Source organism: Corella eumyota, chromosome 5 (assembly GCF_963082875.1).
Source record: "Corella eumyota chromosome 5, kaCorEumy4.1, whole genome shotgun sequence".
Lineage (NCBI taxonomy): Eukaryota > Metazoa > Chordata > Ascidiacea > Phlebobranchia > Corellidae > Corella > Corella eumyota.
The window spans coordinates 3302841-3321928 of NC_137494.1; the positions used below are offsets into that span (position 1 = coordinate 3302841).

Here is a 19088-nt window from a genome sequence, read left to right on the forward strand (position 1 = left end):
ACTTCCTTGTTTCGTTCCAATGCTTGCACAAAATAAATAACAACAACCACCATGCGTCACAATAATAATATTGTTATACGATTTCTATAGTAAATCTCAACACGTGCATTTTAAAATATGTAGTACAATTTATATTATGCTGTCATAAGCAACTTTTTAAGACAATTAAATGATTACAAATTCTTAATTAATTTTTTGAGAAAGAAGAAATAATTTTAGAGGTAAACCAAGTGAATGATGACCCGCTATCGCGGGACCTAATTTGGTACACCTATACTTACGCTCGCCATCTCGAGTTAAGTATGGAATGGCCAGTAATTCAATTGGCAATAGAGTTAATACAGTATGTTTCGGCAAAAGATTGCGCGCTGATGAGTTTTATTCTCGGCTTTCTGCATTACTTGGTGTTGTTTTACTGGCTGGCCTTACTAATGATATTGTCCAGTACACAATTCTTGAAAATCCTTTGGAAACGACGCAAAGCTTTACATACATTACCTTGGTAAGTTGAACTTATATAAATATATGGCAAAAATGCTTAAACTGCCTATTAAAAATAGTTTGTTTATTAGGTATTTCACATTCTCGCGTTCATTATGTCAATGCTGGCATTTGTTTACACCACTTCTCGCTACAAACGAAATACAGACAGAATTTCTTGTACTCTAATTAGTAAGTTATAAATAAGCAAATATCAAAAAAAACTAGAAAATAGATTACGCAAACCTTAAACTAATATTTTACAGCTTTTAACGGGTTACTATTTGTGCTTCGAATTGTTCTAGAACTAGCCTTGATAAATTACAGAAGAGAATACTACAATTCATAATTATGTTCTCGATTTATTGTCCAAAGCGATGATAAAACCTTATATTACTATTAAATACAGGTTTTAAACTTAGATTTATTTACATTTTAACTTAGTTTTACATAATTTAAGTAGTGAAAACGCTTTTAAACGCTTCTTTTTTTACGGGACGAGCGACTGGGCAAACTTATAACGCTTTGGCGCCTACTACCGGTTGGAATTTGTCGCTTTTCTAGCGGCTGCCACTGCGATTTTCTACGATTAGTTTTTCGCCGTAATCGAGATTCGAACCACTGGCGGATAAATCGGAAGTCTAAACCAAACAAACTTAATTGGCCAAAGATTGTGTCGTCTTCCCACCATCTAGAAATCAGGCTTGATAAAAGTGGATTCACGTGACCGCTCATAACGTCATCATAATTTAGGCGAGCCTTGGTTAAGTAACCTAAAAGTACAATACAGAATTAGATAATAAAAACCCTAAAATATAATAATAGGTTACCTTTTTCTTTGTAACATTTCCAACAATATCTAGCCAGTTCATCGTCGTTTATGCAGCAAGCATTTTTCTGAATGCTACTTGTGGATACAGCCATTTTCCTGTTCTAAGAAACCTTATTTTTAAAATTTATCAACTACCTTTAAAATTATTTTACCATTGTTAACACGTAGTTAAAACTCGACTAAATTTGTCAGCATAAAATCGTCGATTTTCGTGATAAAGCTAAAGTCCTACAACAAAAAGCTTAGAAAAACAAATCGCTCATTTACAATAAAGTCACGTGCCAAAAACATTGGATATTAATGGATTACAAAATATAAAAAGGGATATTTTTTCTAAAATCAAATTTTTCTTTTATGTTAACACCTTTTTGAAATTTTCCAAGGTCAAAAAATAAGTATTTTATAAAAAAAATTCTAAAATATCACAAAAACCTGTACTTTGCTCAAAAAATTTGAAGCATTTTGGAGTGATTTCTTATTATAATTTTACACTTGGATATAGATTACATTACATTGATGAATTAATAAGAAAAAAACATTATTAGTAAGCCTATATACAACATAATAAGCATAGGCACAGGGTAAAGGCAGCATAAATGTGCACCCCAAATACACATCAAAAAAAAGCAAAATCAAAGCCCCCCAATTAAATATTAAGATTTTATGCCTATAATAATAATAACATATTATTAATATAGCAGATTGCAAATTATAATAACTTTAAAAAGCAGATTATTGAAAACACCATAAAATTATAACAAAAAAGGCAAATTGTATACTGGAAAAGCTAAATTTTAAATTATAATAATATATGTTAAATTTATAACAAATTAGTTACCAAAAAATATATTTTAAAATAAACAAACTGTTATTTTTTAGATTGCAATACATAAATATTATTAGAATGTTATTATAACATACCAGGAGTAAAAGTAAAACCAATGAAATTATATAATACAGTGGTGACAAGGAAAAAATGTCAATAATATTACCAACGACATATTCACTTGAAATTTAAAAGAGAAGTAGAATTGAAAAAATGTCATATGTATATTAATTAACATGTGTAAATATGTGAAATTAGTTGCAAAATAGTAACAATTAATAATAAAAAAAAAAGAAATCTGCCTATTAGATTCAAATACAAAAAAAAATTGCAAATAAGATTATACTATACAAAATAATATCAGGCGATCAAATGATGATATCATTAATATTATAACATCTAATAAAACAGTAATTATTTACAATTACACCGTATATATTTATATGGTGATACATTTAAAAAAAAAAACATTATTGTTTATTAAATAAGTTTTTAACAAACTTCTTGCATATTAAAGAAAATTAGGCTCAATGGCGAACAATATAATAAAGCTTAAATATTAGTTGAAACTTTAGTCAATGTTTAATTTATTTTAATAATATGATTATAATTTAACGGAAATTAATGAATAAAATCCCTAAACTTTATACAAAGTTTATTTTATTGAGAAACCCTATTGTATATTTTGTTTAAATAAAGCACGCATAAAGAAATAATATAACACTTAAGCAAAACTTTTTAATTAAATGTTTGTTAAAAAACAAAAAAAGCGTTAAAATTTTGTAAATGAAAATAGGTATTTTTATACCAGTATCATTTTTCAAATAAGGAATGGTCTACTTTATTATTTTGAAAATTAAAAAAAAAATGCTAAATATGCAATAAAAATCAAAAACTGATTCAAAATATTGCAACTACAAAACACAACTTGGTTTCATGGAATTTGTAAAATAAAGAAAATTCCAGTTGATGACAATTAGGTTTATAAACCCGTAACTTTATACTCTAACAGGACCATACCAAAGTTGTTCATCAAGAGTTGAATCAGTTAAAAACATGATAATCACTTGAAGTTTAATTATTTTCGAATTGAATTGACGAACAACATATGGTCTAATCACACACTTATTTACTTGATTTTTGGATTTTGATTCAATTTTTCTTCCAAGATCTTGTATAAAATATATCATCAAGGACAAATAATTAGATTGTTACCCCACAGAAGCTGGTACTAAAAAGTTGAAAGGACCACAACGGCGAAGAAAATTTATTTAATGGGGAGGGGGTGGAGGCAGGGTGCTAGGGGTTGCTCTGGCATTTACTAAAAACATTAAAAGTTGGTCAAAAAAATTTACAGGTAAAAATATATGGTAAACAATTATGCTAGTAGTGACATTGGATTACTCTGCAAAAAGTTTAAGGTTTTGGCCACATTGTTGTCAAACTATTTAGTTCATAAACAGCTCAAACACAACATAACAGCATACTTTTTCCTTTAAAAATAACACTCTCATCACCTTAAAGTTGTATGAAAAAAAACATAAACCGTAAACAAACAATATGTATGTTATTTATACTCTATACATTGTGGTTTAATCTCTGTGATCAGATTTTATAAATCTAATTTCGTAAAACAACATTTTAAACAACTATTAAAAGTATTTGTTTTTTAATATATTAAGAGAATAAAGACTAAATCTGTCAAAAGCAATTTGGATTTTAAAGTTAGGTGGAAATTGATTCTTCAAAAAGAAACTGAAATGTTTGTTTTGTCATTAAGTTAACATCGACTGCAATTTAAATAGAGCTATAAACAAATACTGCATAAGCTTTTTAACATTTGAATAATTTAAACCCTTGAGCTAAACTAAAAAGCATAAATAGTTGTAAAGATAAGATAATTTGAATACTTGTTTTAAATAAATATATACACAAATTTTGTATTTAAATATCAGTTTACTTAAGTGAATAAATATGTACTAATAACTTTAATATCATTTTTAGCTTTAAATTATTGACAAAATTTAAATTGGAAGAATAAAAAACATAAAAAAAGAATATATTTATAGTTTAAATATAATCATTGTTTGTGATAATTTATTGCTACTCATTTATTTTTCTTCCCCAAATAAACCCATTTTTTGGTTAACGAATTATTTAAAAAATAGGAATATTGAAATTATTTTCCACTTTACCTTTTCGTTGATGCTGGCTTGGATATGTTTTTTGACCATGTAAAAAATTTTCAGGTGGGGGAAAGTCCCTTCGAAATTTAAATCGATTTTCAAAATCTTCTACAAAACATAGAAAATAAAAATGTTTAAATCAGAAAAAATTGGTTAGAATTGTATGCACATTAGTTGTTTGATTAGCTTATACACTAAGTTAATCAATATTTAATTAAGATATTACCAAAATTTACATACTCTCCTGTTGTAATTTTTTTATAAATAATTTTCAATCGAGAAATCAAAAACATCTTTTTTAAAAAAATATATTTTTTTTACAAATTACCTTCTTCGCTTACACCACCTCTCTGACTTCCTCTTACTTGCTGGTTCCTTTGTGGTGGTCCCTGATTCCTACCAGGTGGTAACTGGTTTCTACTTGGGGGTGGTGGGGGAGGTTGAACCCCTCTTGCTTCACCCCTTGAGGGGGGAGGAGGCGGGGGTTTATTTCTATTTAAGGGAAATTTTTTTGGTAATTTTTTTTTCAAATAAAAAAAAGTGAATTTTTAGATCCTGGATTTGTTAAAAATTTAAAATTAAAGTCATCCACATAAAATCAAATAGCACAGCATTTGAATTGACACCAAAGCAAAACATTACTCATAAACAATTTAAAGATTTCACTAACCTTAAAATAATTTTAAGCATGGGTTAAGGTAGGTCATAAAATATTAATTATAAATCGATACACAAACTTAAAACACACCACCAACAACAAAAAAACTAAAATCAATCCTGATAAATTTTTAATTACTTTTTATTACAGATAACAAGAATACTATTAAAAAGTGTTTTAATAACACATGATCTTGACAAATTACAATAATAAAAAAAATTGTTTAAAAATTGCCTTTTTTAAACAAAATTATTTTTTTAACAAACTTAAAATGACCAAATTAAAATTATTCCTTTGTTTAAACAATGATAAATTAGGAATAAACTACCAACCTTGATGCAGAAAAGGGTTCGTTACGGTTTATTGAACCTGGGGGAGGTGGTAACGATCGCTCATGAATTGAGCCCCTATGACCTCCAATTTGACTCCCCATAGATTGGGGAGGAGGGGGTAATCTTTACAAAAACCCAAAACTTAAAACTTGCACAATGAAAATGCTTTTCATACAAAATAATATTCTCAAAGAAATTTTTTTAACCAAGTTTAATTTTCATGCCCTTTTTACGGAAATTATATTTTTATTAACTAAACTTGATAATATTTCTTTGAGATACAATTAAAAAAATGAAGAATTTCATTATAAAATTTCATGCAACAAAGCTAACTAAAAACCCACCTATCTGAACCATTACTCATTTGCCCTCCTCTACTTGGCGGAGGTGGAGGACCTCTATTTTGAGATTGGCGACCTGGGATCGAATTTGTAGAAGGAGGTGGAGGAGCATATAACCCAGATGTTCTTCGGGGGTTTTCCCTCGAAGGTGGGGGAGGTGGGGGGTTATTTGAGGGGGGTGGGCCTCTTTGTTGCGGGGTGTTTCGACCGGGAGGTGGGGGTGGGGGTCCACCTCGATTTAGGGATGGTGGGTTTTGACCACGTTGGTTATTTCCTCCAAAATTGCGATTGCCAGGAGATGAAGGGGGTCCTGGGGTATGATTTCTCATAGGCCCTGTGGGTGATGGAGGGGCATTTCTTGATCCACCTAGGGGAGGAGGCATACTATTTCTAGATGGCGGGGGTGGTAACCCACTTGTGCTATTCCTTGAACTTGGAGGGGGTGGGGGCCCATTTCTTAACCCCGGGCCACTATTTCTGTTTCCCATTGGGGGTGGTGGTGGTGGGGCACCACTGTTTCTGTTACTCATAGGGGTTGGTGGGGCACCACTGTTTCTGTTACCCATAGGGGGTGGTGGTGGTGGTGCACCACTGTTTCTGCTTGGTGGCCCACTATTTCTAGAACCGGGAGGAAGTGGAGGACCACTATTTCTGCCTCCTGGTAAACTAGGGGGTCCATTCATTCTTGGGGGTGGGGCCCCATACTGTCTTCCCCCAGCTCTTCCAACTGTGCTTGGTTTATTTTGATTAGAGGGAGGTGGAGGAGGTCCAGAGTTTGAAGGAGGAGTAAACCTTGGACGAGGACCTCCTGTATTTGGGGCACTGAACGGCTTTGGTCCACTATGAAGAGCTGAAGACCGACCAGTATTTGGTCGTGGACTGCTTCCACCACCACTGCGCCCTGGAGGTAGCATGGGTCCACCTGAAACCAAAAATATTTAGGAAAATGTAGCGATGACTAAAACTAACTTTTAAATATTTGAAAGAGTGATATAAAAAATTTACCTGCTCCACCTCGGGATTTAAGTTGTGGCATTCCCCCTGCAAATAATCCTCCCATTCCTCCTCCACCTCCTCCTCCTCCTCCTCCCATTCCACCCCCTCCTCCTGAAGACTTTTTTGCTGAGAAACAAAGATTTATATTAAAAAAATTTATCTTTCTTAAATTATTTTTAAACACAATTTTTGCATTTTCATTTCTAAAGACTGACTTGTTTTAAATTTAAAATCACCCAGGTATATATTAAAATTTGAATAAATTTGTAATTTAAAAATATAGTAACCAAATTTTAGGAGGTCCTTAGCGTTGGCACTCTTAGCAACAGTAGTAAATAATTAATCCCAAAATCATTGTTAAACCAATAAAAAATCTACAAAACAAACAAACTCACCATCTAGAACAGGACCACTTTTATCAACTGTTGTCACTTTTTTCAACTTCCCAGATTTAAATTTTTGGATATCACCCAACATTGCATTTCGGCCACTTGCAGCAGACTTGTTCAACTTTGGGGGTCCAGGTGGAGGGGCTCCTGACATGGATGGGGGTGGGGGCATAGAATATTTAGGGGGCGGGGGGAGCGGCATGATTGCTTCTAAAAAAGTGAAAATTTAGGATTTTAATCAACTACTAAATATTGCTAAAGTTCTGCGGTGGCTAAAAAAAGATATTAAGTTGTTTTTACATAATTTAAATGTTAAAAATATATTTTAAGTAAACTTATCTGTACTAATTTTTTATTTCATAACTTATTTACTGAAAAATTTATATAAATAAAGTTTAAAAAACAAATTAAAAATACCCTTTAAAAATTTCTTAAATAGTTTGGTGTTGTTTTGTATTGCTGAATGAAAAAAGGTTTATAAAGATAGATATGAACTCATTTCCTGCCCAAATAAATCAGTGTGATGACGACTTTACTAAACTTAGTGGATTTTATACTAGCATGACATAAACAATTCTATGCATACATGCAAAATTTAGGTCTATAACAAAAAAATTTAATTAGTTTGTTATCACAAATCTCAATTACCGTAAAATTTGTAAATCTTTACCTAATTTAGACAATTACTTACAAGTCTATACATTTTTGTTATTTCATAATTGCACAAATTTGTTTTAAACAAACTTTTAAAACTATTTAAACTAACATTATAAAAAGAAAAAGTGTTATTTTAAAGTTAACAAATTTTGACATACCAAAAGGTTGCGCCCTTTTAAAAACTTACTAACATTTAAATTTTAAACAAATATTATATTTATAAAATGTTAATAACCGTTATACAAAGCATATTACAACGCCTTATAAAACATGTTATTTTTTTTCAAATTTTAAATTTAAACAATTAACAACAAACTAATGACAAAAAATGCTAAATAATTTCAAATTTAGCCAAAAATTGTTTTTACATTGAATAGAATTGAACGTAAATCCAAAACAATCCAATATTTTAACAGAAAATAAAAATGTAAGCAACTAAACATGAATATAGTCATCAGGTTGTTATAATGTTAAACAAACAATCTAACCGCAATAAAACTTTATTACCATTTTAGAAATTTACTTTCACAATAAAAGTTAAATGTTAAGATAAATAACTAACTCACTAAAAGTAGGTATGACAAGGTAACATAAATTTCCAATTTATAAACCACAATATCTGCAATGTCAAACTGTGATAAAAATGTAATGTTTTATATTTCAAGTTAATTTTCAACTTTTTTTAAAATTGGCGAAATATGTCAAGTTTGTTCTGACATTTATCTGTTGATAAGGTGTTTTTTGGTTGCATTTTTATCATGTTAGCAGTTCACAGGTTTACCAGATTTAATATTAATGTTAAAATACCTTAATTTAAAAATTAAATTACAAAAATGTAAATTAAAAACCAGATTAAACCATTTTTTGCCTTCTAAAAGACTGTTAATCTAAAACTTGTTTTAGCCTTTTAATAATAATAATAAAACTTCTTACATATATATTTGGCATATTAATTTAAATTTTAACTATCTGACTGGCAGACAAAACAGACAGACTGACTAATTATAAAATGATATATTACTGATAATTAATTCTTGTAGACTTAAAATAATTATTTACAGATATTCAATTCAAATTTGTCAACTAATAAAATAAATACTTTTAAACAAGCTCTTAATATAAACAAACAATCCAAAACTGTTTTCTAAAAAAACAGTCGGTATAAAACATTTTGATAAACATTAACCTGAAAAAGCGTAGGCAAATCCATAACTTACCTACCAAATTGACATAATTTCACTTCATTCGATGTTTATTACAACGTATTAGGTTGTGATAAATTCTGAACAAGTGTGAAAATAACAAAATACGCCCTCATAAGGAAATGTACATTACATGCGTTTTAACAAATTTTGTGTGGTAATAACATATATGGATTTTAATTTTATGCCTAATAAACATTTTCTTTCCAGTTACAAATAGTTTGCTAAGGTAGTTTTTGTATAATGAAAGTGTTTAGAAGGTGCATTAATAAAAACTGAAAATTGTATGAATTAGGTAATTGAAGTGGAAACATTGCACAGCATAGAAATCATATATATTTCACTATTGCGTAATATAATTTTTATAAAAATTAATTTCTAATTTAACGTATTTTATAGCTTCTATACAAGATTATAAACTTTAAATGTTAATAAAAAGTTGACTGGCCAACTTTATAGCAAGGTTGGATTAGATAAATGAGGACGACTTTTTTGTAGATACTTTTTTTCACATCAATCACGTGACGACGAAATACGCCAATCAGATAAGCGAGGCCTAATTTATTTAAACCAGAACTTAACCTATCATACTAATTTACAACTACGACCTTTTTTACATAGTTTCTTTGTAACATCAGTACAATTCTAAACGAACAGCTTAATAAAATAACGGGGTAAAGAAACAACAAAAATTTAATAATTTGAATATACACAAAAGTAAACACTTTGGAAAAAATTAAAACAATAGTTTGTAAATATTAGGCTGCAGTATGTAGCTGTGCGTTAACCAAGGCAAAGTAAGCCCCCTTTAACCCAATTAATTCGCTATGTGATCCAGATTCCACAACTACCCCGTTATCAATTACAGCTATGACGTCAGCATTTTTGATGGTTGAAAGACGGTGAGCTATTACTATAGTTGTACGTCCTTGTATAGCAGCGTCTAACGCGTCTTGAACAACCTAAAAAAAGTTGTTTTACAGCAAGAAAAAATTGATTAGGCTAACTTCATATAAGTTTATATTTTTTTTTTATATTTAATAATTAATATAATAAAATAAAAAAGTATTGCGTATTTTAATTTTGCATTAACGTAGGTATAATTAGACAATACCAAACTTAAACTCAAATATATGTACCATATATACCTTAAATATTTGGTATGTATTTTTTAAATATTATCAAACTAAAACACTCTAATTATGACAAGCTACCTTCTCTGATTCAGCATCCAAAGCAGAAGTAGCTTCATCCAGCAACAATACTTTAGGAGAACGAAGTAAAGCTCGAGCTATCGCAACTCTTTGCTTTTGACCCCCTGATAGCTGAGTTCCCTTTGACCCCACATTAGTATTGTAACCCTGAACGTAGAATAAGTAATTTACATGCTAATTAAAGTTGATATTAGGCATTACTGCTGTGTGTATTGTATTCTTTTTTGGCATGATCATCTCAGATTACAAAATAAGAAATTGTCTTTTTTCTTCCTAATTAAAACCCATATTTTATTTTCTATATATACTAATATCATAAACTAATTAATATGCACACCTAATTATTTCTAAAGCTCTGTAAATTTTTTTTATAGTATTACATTATCTATATATAACCTCAGGTAAGCCTTCAATAAATGAATGAATATTTGCATTCTTTGCAGCTTCAATCACTTCACTCATTTCTACTTCTCTACTATTATCTCCATATCTTTTAAAACAAATTTAAAATATAAAACAACTTCTATTCGTTGTGGTTTATCACATACTACACTATTTGTACCTTATATTATCAGCAACCGAACAATCAAATAAAGTTGGTTCTTGTGAAACAATTCCCATTTTCGATCGCAACCAACTTATCTGAAACTCTTTTAAATTTTCATCCTCAAAGCTCTAAAAAAAAATCAAACCTTAGCCTAATAGTAACAGAAAATTCATAGTTCAACATTAATTCATAAAAAATAAAACATTAACAATTAACAAATAATAATTTACTTATAAAAAGGTTTGAAATTATCCAACTCACAATATCTCCACTTGTTGGATCATAAAATCTCTCTAGAAACTGGACACAAGTCGATTTTCCGCATCCACTTTGACCAACCAGAGCAATAGTTTGACCAGGTTTGATGCTGAGATTTAATCCTTTCAATACTTGGACGTCGGGTCTTGTCGGATAGTTGAACTTAACATCTTTAAAACCAATTTTTCCTTTTGGAACATCCTAAAATATTTATTTAAAATCTGATTTAAGTTTTAACGTTGCTACATGGAACAGTTTTGAAAGGTGTATCACCACTTAAGGTCCGAAGTTTGATTCCAACTGCTTCCATACCACAACATTAAAAAATGCTAGAGTTAATTGCTAATTTAGTAATTAATTAAACTCATTACCAGTTTTTTCCCACTGCTGTTGTATGTATCAATATTAGGAGTGTTGTCAAATAATTTAAACATTCGAGCTGCTGAAACTTTGGCCTGTGCATAATCAGGTGCTGCTGAACTTGCTTCACCTGATGCCATTGCTCCAAATATAACAGCCATCAACACCCTGAAAACATATACAGTTTAAAATACAAAAATTTGAAAAAAGGTATAAAATCTTTAATATATTCAACAATGAATTTTTTCATTCTCTTCCTTTACTTTTAATTTATCCTGAATTTTTAATTTTGTTCAACCCAAAATTTTACTTAGTTTAAATATATCAACTGGTAGCGTGGTGTAGTGGTAACACTTGTTACTCCACACATGAGGTCGAGGGTTCAATCCCCACTGATATCATGCTGTAGCGCCCTTGAGCAATGTGCTATAAACAATATAAACCCCTGCTGAGCCAGCTCTTAATCAGCAGCTTAATTACTGGACAATTATAATCTATAATATTCCAAACTGCCACAGGCAACTCGAGACTGGGTAGGAGTAACTGATGTTACTCTATGTTTAAGTTGCCCATTTGACTTTCCTACATAGAGAATAAATTTATATATATAAAAAAGAAAAATAGATTGTTGGTAAAAGTGCCCCCTTAAAAATCTGTTCAACAATTGTATTTTTCCACTTACTTAAACACGTTGTCAAATGTAATTCTTCCCTCTTCTACCAACCAGGCACCAAACCTGAAAGTTGCAGCATAAGCAAAGAAAACAATGCATTGTGAGAAGCCAAAAGCTATTCCATGAGCTAAAGCTTTCTTAAACGATCTCCTGTATTGTTCAACAATTTCGTTCAAAAATTTTACTAGTTTAAAGGTTTAAATTTAGGTCTCTTTAGCAACATTGCGAAGAATAATTAACTTTAAAGTAGGGTTTTTTTTATTCATTTTTAGAGATACTATAATTTGTAAAGGATTTTTTCAACAGTTTAACTTTTTTTTTGATTACTTTTTACTTTATTCGTATTCGAAAAGAATTAAGATTTTAAAGTCAAAGATAGAATAAGTGAGAGTCATAAAGTATAACAAAAAACTAGAGAAGACAGTTAGGCACAAGAGAGAATTAAAAAGTGCTGTAAAGTATGAGAGAGAATTAGCAAGGACCCTAAAATTCAAGAGAGAGTCAGCAAGAACCTTAAAATATGACAGCGAATTAGCAAGGCATAATTGATAATGTGCAAGTGATTCCTTTTTAATAGATATATATGTTTCATATTAATCTTACTTATAAGGCAACTTGATTGCTTCCTTGTAATTATCCAGAAATTTCTCCTCCCTAGCTAAAGAGGCGACAGTTCTAATATTCATTGTTGTTTCAGTTGCTATTTGTCCTGCACTTTCAAATGATTTCTGTTCTTTGTTCGACTGTTCAGAAATTAGTAATAGGTAAAATTATTATCACTACAAATAAACTAATATTAGATTTTTTAGGTATTGAAAAAATACCTCTAAACTTTCTGAATAGATTTTGTAGGGAATTGTCAAAATGCCATACTTACCTGCCCTGTCATAACTTCCATTTGCACAGCTCCAGCTATAACCATAAAAGGAACGAAAGCAAAAGTCATTAAAGTTAATTCCCAACCATAGAAAAATGCTATACCCATACCAACACCTAAACATTTAAAAGGTTAAAATACGATGTAGTTGTTTCAACTGGTTCAACTATTTTTCTACTGTAAGTATTTATAAAAATTGGTTCTTCGGCAATTTAACCTGAAGACTACTTAACCCTTCACAACTTAGTTTTAAAAAAAAAAATTAAAAAAAATAATTAACCGCTTTCTACTTATTTATTCTTATTTTTAAAGATATAACTACATATAAATATAACATTAACTGAGCTTTACCTAGTGCACATATACTTTGTATAATCAACCCTAGTCTAACTCCAGTACATCCCTGAACTTTAGATGCATCTACAGCTAACCTAGTTGCTAATGCTCCTGTGCTGTTCATTCTATCGTCAAAATAACTCATTTCCTGACGTAATATCGCTTTAAAAGCCATTTTTCTAAACCTGCTGGTTAGTTCTTCACCTGATTTGGCAAAACAAGTGGCCTACGATTTTTAACAAGATATGTAAAGTTAAGTTATTCTATTTATTCTTATTATATTAGCCATTTTTTAAAGTTATGTTAAAGTGTTTAAAATAAAGCCTAGTCCGATGACTACAATTTTAGCATGTTTTTTTGTATAAATCCTTATGCTTTATGTGGAAAGGTCGAATAAGCGACCTAAACTTAGAGTAACATCAGTTACCCCGACCCAGTCTCGAGGTGCCTTTAGCAGTTTGGGATATTATAGTTGATAAATCAAGGATGCTGCAGCTTGAGAGCAGTGGGGATTGAACCGACGACCTCATGGTGATGTAGCAAGTGTTCTTACCACTACACCATGCTGCTGGTAATGTTGTAATATTTTTGGCAAATTAACAATAAACAATCATAAAAAACTAAATTTTTGGCTTAAAATATATTATTCTAACCAGTAATATGAAAACAAAAACATGACTGTAGGCTATATACAATAAAAAACTTAAAATAATATTAATTTTGCTTTTAAATTTTCCAAAAAACATTTTCTAACCTGAGTTATATTAGCCAAAAATGAAACACCTCCGACAGCCACAAACAAAAGTGAACAAAGTCTAAATTGTTGCTCCTGGTAGTCAGGGTCAGTAAGTGAGAAAATTCTGATAAGTTCAGCATACAAAATTGCAAATAATGGGTTGGATGCACCATTTATTAAAGCACAAAAACATCCCACTAGAAAAAAATTAAAGCAAAATTTTAATTTAATTTACTTTTTTCATTTTTTTATACACATATGAATATAAGTTTAATAGTGTGGTAGACCGGTCATGTCGTCAGACTACAAGCCAAAAGGTTTCAGGTTCAAAGCCGCACTAATGCCACCATATTCACCTTTTAGCCCGACCTTTTTAGATGACTTAAAACTTTTCCAACTATTACACCCTTACTCGATAAAAATATCAAAAACCTATTACCTTACGAGGATATAAAAAAACTATATATTAGGATTATTAATCTTTTTAAAAACGGACACTATTAAAATAAAGATTAGTTAATGATTTATTTTATGTTTTAACTTACACAAAATGTAATGAAGTTCGGGGGTGTTGTACGAAAAAATTCTCTTAAAAGTAACTTTTGGTAAATCTTCTTCTATTGTTTCCGTATCGGTTAAATTTGGTGTGGATAAAATACTTGTCGTACTTTTTAACTTCATTTGTTGACCCCCTGAAACTAAGGTTAATAAAAAAGGAAGTTAGTGTTTACTCAAATAGAATAAAAATTTAAATATTTTGTAAAATAAATTTTAAGTTTAACAATTTTTATTCTCTTTGGATAAGTTTAATTTTATGACCAATTATAAAAAAAATTACCTTGAGCAGTTGAAGTTTTGTTATCACTAACAACATCTTAAAAAAAATAACAGATTTAAATTTTTAAGTAAATATTTTACAAATTAATCAGAAAGTATTTTTACCTTTATCAACAGACACAGTTTGTAGCTTAACAAGATTTTGGTAAACTCCGCCATCTAACTTCAGTAGCTCAGCATGTGTTCCTTGTTCGAGGGCTTTTCCTTCATGAAAACCAATTATTCTGTCAGCATTTTTGATGGTGGAAAGACGATGAGCTATCACAATTGTTGTTCGACCTGGAAAAAAGTATTTTTATTTATTAGACATTCATATAAATGTTGTGGTTGAAACTATTGGCTGAAATATATGAGGTCCTGGATTTGATTCACACTGCCCGTATGCTGTAATGTCTTTTAGTAAGGCGCTATAACCGATAAGAATTCCTGCCAAGCCACCCCTTAATCAGAAGCTTTATTATCCGACAATTATAATCCATAATATCCCAAACTGCCAAAAGCAACGTAAGACCGGTTCTTGGTAGCTGTTGTTTTACTATGTTTAGGCCGCGAAGTCGACTTTCCCACATTGAAAATTAATAAATTTAAAAAAATGAAAACTTTCTTAAAAATAGTTTAATGTACCTTGTGCAGCTTTATCTAATGCAGCTTGAACACTGGCTTCACTTTCAGTGTCCAAAGCTGAAGTTGCTTCATCCAATAACATAACTTTAGGGTCTCGGACAATTGCACGAGCTATTGCAATCCTTTGTTTTTGACCCCCACTCATTTGGGCCCCGCCTTCACCCACCAGGGTCTCGAATTTCTTTTCACAAAATAAAAATTTTTTTTCTACTTTTGAGTTTTTTTACCTTTTAAAAAAATAATATAGGCTATTTAAATAATAAGCTTTACCTTGGGCAACTTCATGATGAAGTTATATATATTTGCCTGCTTCGTAGCTTCACATATTTCCTGATCAGTAACATCTAACCTTCCATATCTTATATTTTGTGATATTGTTGTATCAAATAATATTGGTTCTTGTGATACAACACCAATGTGATCTCTCAACCAACGTACATTTAACGTTCGAATGTCAACACCATCTAGTTCTATTACACCATTCTGTTAAAAGGTGAGGGTATTTTATCCTAATATTTAACAGTAAATATATATAACATCGAGGGCGTTGTGTATTGGGTAAAAATGTTTGGCTTCACTACTTGAAGTCCCAGGTTCGATCCTCACTGCTTCTATCTTGTAGATTTCTTACGAAGGATGCTTAATAATCTCAAAGGATGCTAAATAATCTTATTCTATACCAAGTGGTTTTGTTTTGTTAAACCAATACCCAAAAATCTTATGTTTAACCACATTATATCATAAAAAAGACCAAAGTGTTAATGAGGGATTACCTGTGGGTCATAAAACCTTTGTATAAGTTGAATGCAAGTACTTTTCCCACATCCACTCTGACCACAAAGTGCAATTGTTTTACCACTTTCCGCTTCAAATGAAACATCTTTTAAAATCTTTATAAAAAGTCATAAAAAAAATAAATGTTACAGAAAAAATTTTACAGATCAATTTAGTTAAATAATAGCTTGATTATCTACCTGGACATCAGTTCTAGATGGGTAAGTAAAATCCACATTCTTAATTCTAACATGTCCGACAACTTTATCAGGCTTGTGACCAGTTTGTGACAAACTGTCGATAATTATTTTCCGATCAATTATCTCAAACACCTTAAAAGCTGCTGCTTTCCCTGTGCTTATTTTTTCCATGGCAGCAGCAGCCTAAAAAATAAAAATTATTTTAGATAGCTCTAGACTAAGGTAAAAGAAATGCTTTTTAATATTAGAAATATATTACAAAAGCCTAAAACTAAAAATCAAACATTTTTTCATTAATACAGGTTAAAAAACAAATTTTTTCAACCCTTTTTAGATTATAAATAACTTAAATTTTAGAACATAAATACATTGAGTACCTGACCCAGTTCAAAAGCAGCAATCACAATTGTAAAGAAAGCAGTCAACATATTTCCTACACTGATCTCCTGATTTCGAACCAATGTTGATCCAAACCAGAATGTAAGGCCATACATACAAAACATTATTAGGTAAACAGTTCCCATGGAAATTCCATTTACGAAACCTTTTAATATTCCGACTCTGCAGGCTTCTTTTATATTCTCACAATATCTTAAAAATAAAACAAAATCTACTTTATATTAAGTAATGTTTAGAGTGGGCTATTTAAAAATTTAAAAAAGACACATTTAAGAAACCATAGTTTGGTAATGCTTACATAGCTTAAAACTAATTGCAAATTTCCTTTTTTTGTGTTAGCAAACCTGTTATATTCCTTTTTCTCTCCCCCAAAAGTAACCACTGTTTTGATGGAGGAAAAAACTTCCTCAGCTATCCCCCCAGCTTTTGCATAAGCATCCAGTTCACGCTTAGTAAACATCGAAACCAACTTTAAAAAAACACAAAAAACTTTAATCTAGCTAAAAATTGTAAAAGTTATTTACAAACAACTAAAATATATGGACCTGGAATAAAACTCCAGAGGAGATTGCAAGAAGGGGAGCAACAGCGAGGACAAGAAGAGAGATCTTCCAGGAGTAGCAAAATCCAACAATAATGCAAGCGATAGTTCGAGATATGTGCATAATCACCATGGAAACCTTGTCTCCCATTCCTTCATTTATTTTATCAACATCACTAAAAAAAGATTCAATTTTATTTTTTTTTGTTAATCTAAAATTAAATACAAGTTAAGTTAAAATTTATTTTAAATAAAGTTAAATTGTGCTTGAATTTTATGTGTTAAAAATTAACTAACTCAGCAAGTCTGGTGTTAAGTTCACCAACAGAATTCATGTCATAGAATGAAATATCTTGTCGCAAAATTCTCTCAAAAAATAAAATACGGATCTTTTTAGCCTGTCTAGAAGCCTGGACCATAAAAGTAGTTATCTGAAATCATAGTTATTGCATTAGATTTAATAAATCTAAAAAAATTGTAAAAATTAAAACTAACCCCAAAATATCTTAAAAATAATAGTAATTTGTATTTAAGTAATATATACCTGTAATGCACAAGATACCCATACAACAACTGCAATAATGGAAAAATAAATTGCATAAGTTGTAATTGACTCGTTTAAGTTGGTCATCCCATTTGTTTCTTGCAACAACAAATCATTAAAATCACTACAAAAATATAGTTTAAATCATTTTTTGGGCAATTTTTAACCTATTTACATGGTATCTAAAGACAAAATGATAAACCCACTCACGCTTCTGTTGTATTATTTCCAATTACACCGCCCTCCAAACATAAAGTGTAAGTGTAGTTACAACTTGAATATTTGCCAAAACCGACAAAATCAGTTGTTAAATCACCAAAAAATATGAAAACTATTGGCATCGAAACTCCATGAATTAGTGCACAAACTGCTCCAAGCAATATTAAAAAGTAATCCAATTTATCAGCATAGCGAAACTAAACAATATTTTTATCTAGGATGTAGGAAAGTTAAATGGGCAACTTAAACATAGAGTAACATCAGTTACTCCAACCCAGTCTCAAGTTGCCTGTGGCAGTTTGGGATATTATAGATTATAATTGTCCAGTAATTATGCTGATTAAGTGCTGGCTCAGCAGGAGTTCATACCGTTTATAGCGCCTTAAACAAGGGCGCTACAGCATGAGATCAGTGGGGATTGAACCCATGACCTTATGTGTGTTGTAGCAAGTGTTCTTACCACTACACCATGCTGCCGGTAGTTGATGTATAGAAAACATAAAGATAAGTAAAGTGTTAAACAAAATAAAAACTAAAATCAAATATTTTTTATGTTTGAATTTTACAAACTAGGCTAGATACTTGAGTAGACTTGATAAAAATTGTAATAATGATTTGTAAAAAACCTACCAATTTAAAATATCCTATCTGCTCTTCAACTTTCTCTTCTTCTTCCTTTTTGTCTTCGATGTTTGTATGAAAAATAACGCTGCTAGAACTACAAAATAATATAAAGTTTTAATTTAAACACAGCCATCTGCACGTGCAAATCAAACGTAATTTTAATGAAGAAATTCCTGTAGGCTACATTTAATAATGCTAACGTTATTCTAAAATATAAACTTATTTTTAAAAACCAACTTACCGAGTAAAACTTTCCATTTTTGGGAGCGTTTGTTTAAGCTACGAAAAAGGCTACAAAGCGTTACTAAATTTTAATGCCAAGATTTTTTTAATATCTGCACCAACTCATATTTAATACTTTTAGTAAGCCTATTATAAATATTTACGTTTATTTAATTATCTATAAATTATTTAAAAAAACTTAGA

General features: G+C 30.3%; 3 protein-coding genes across 4 annotated transcripts; 1 reads left to right on the top strand and 2 right to left on the bottom strand.

Annotated features, from left to right (window-relative positions):
- Positions 1-307: 307 nt before the first annotated feature.
- On the top strand, positions 308-829 carry LOC145752647 (uncharacterized). The gene is made up of 3 exons (XM_082568952.1): positions 308-502; positions 573-672; positions 747-829. The coding sequence occupies exons 1-3, from the start codon at positions 308-310 to the stop codon at positions 827-829; spliced, it is 378 nt and encodes a 125-aa protein (XP_082425078.1).
- A 1818-nt stretch (positions 830-2647) lies between these two features.
- Positions 2648-7637, bottom strand: LOC145752337 (uncharacterized). Of its 2 annotated transcripts, XM_082568603.1 has the most exons (8): positions 7458-7637; positions 7047-7250; positions 6661-6777; positions 5659-6577; positions 5315-5437; positions 4653-4816; positions 4334-4432; positions 2648-3459 (listed from the first exon to the last, which is right to left on the bottom strand). In XM_082568603.1, the coding sequence occupies exons 2-8, from the start codon at positions 7240-7242 to the stop codon at positions 3410-3412; spliced, it is 1668 nt and encodes a 555-aa protein (XP_082424729.1). In that variant the 5' UTR covers positions 7243-7250; positions 7458-7637; the 3' UTR covers positions 2648-3409. The 2 variants fall into 2 exon arrangements, with proteins under 2 accessions (XP_082424729.1, XP_082424730.1); XM_082568604.1 differs by lacking the exon at positions 5315-5437.
- A 2020-nt stretch (positions 7638-9657) lies between these two features.
- On the bottom strand, positions 9658-18920 carry LOC145752650 (ATP-dependent translocase ABCB1-like). The gene is made up of 26 exons (XM_082568954.1): positions 18904-18920; positions 18669-18756; positions 18030-18235; positions 17820-17943; positions 17573-17706; positions 17280-17451; positions 17079-17203; positions 16713-16926; positions 16336-16518; positions 16135-16251; positions 15632-15844; positions 15362-15542; positions 14843-15016; positions 14739-14774; positions 14446-14598; positions 13919-14097; positions 13180-13390; positions 12829-12944; positions 12555-12694; positions 11961-12101; positions 11290-11446; positions 10922-11119; positions 10676-10788; positions 10510-10603; positions 10114-10260; positions 9658-9861 (listed from the first exon to the last, which is right to left on the bottom strand). Exons 1-26 carry the CDS (start codon positions 18918-18920, stop codon positions 9658-9660), a joined length of 3837 nt encoding a protein of 1278 aa, XP_082425080.1.
- Between the last annotated feature and the right edge of the window lie 168 nt (positions 18921-19088).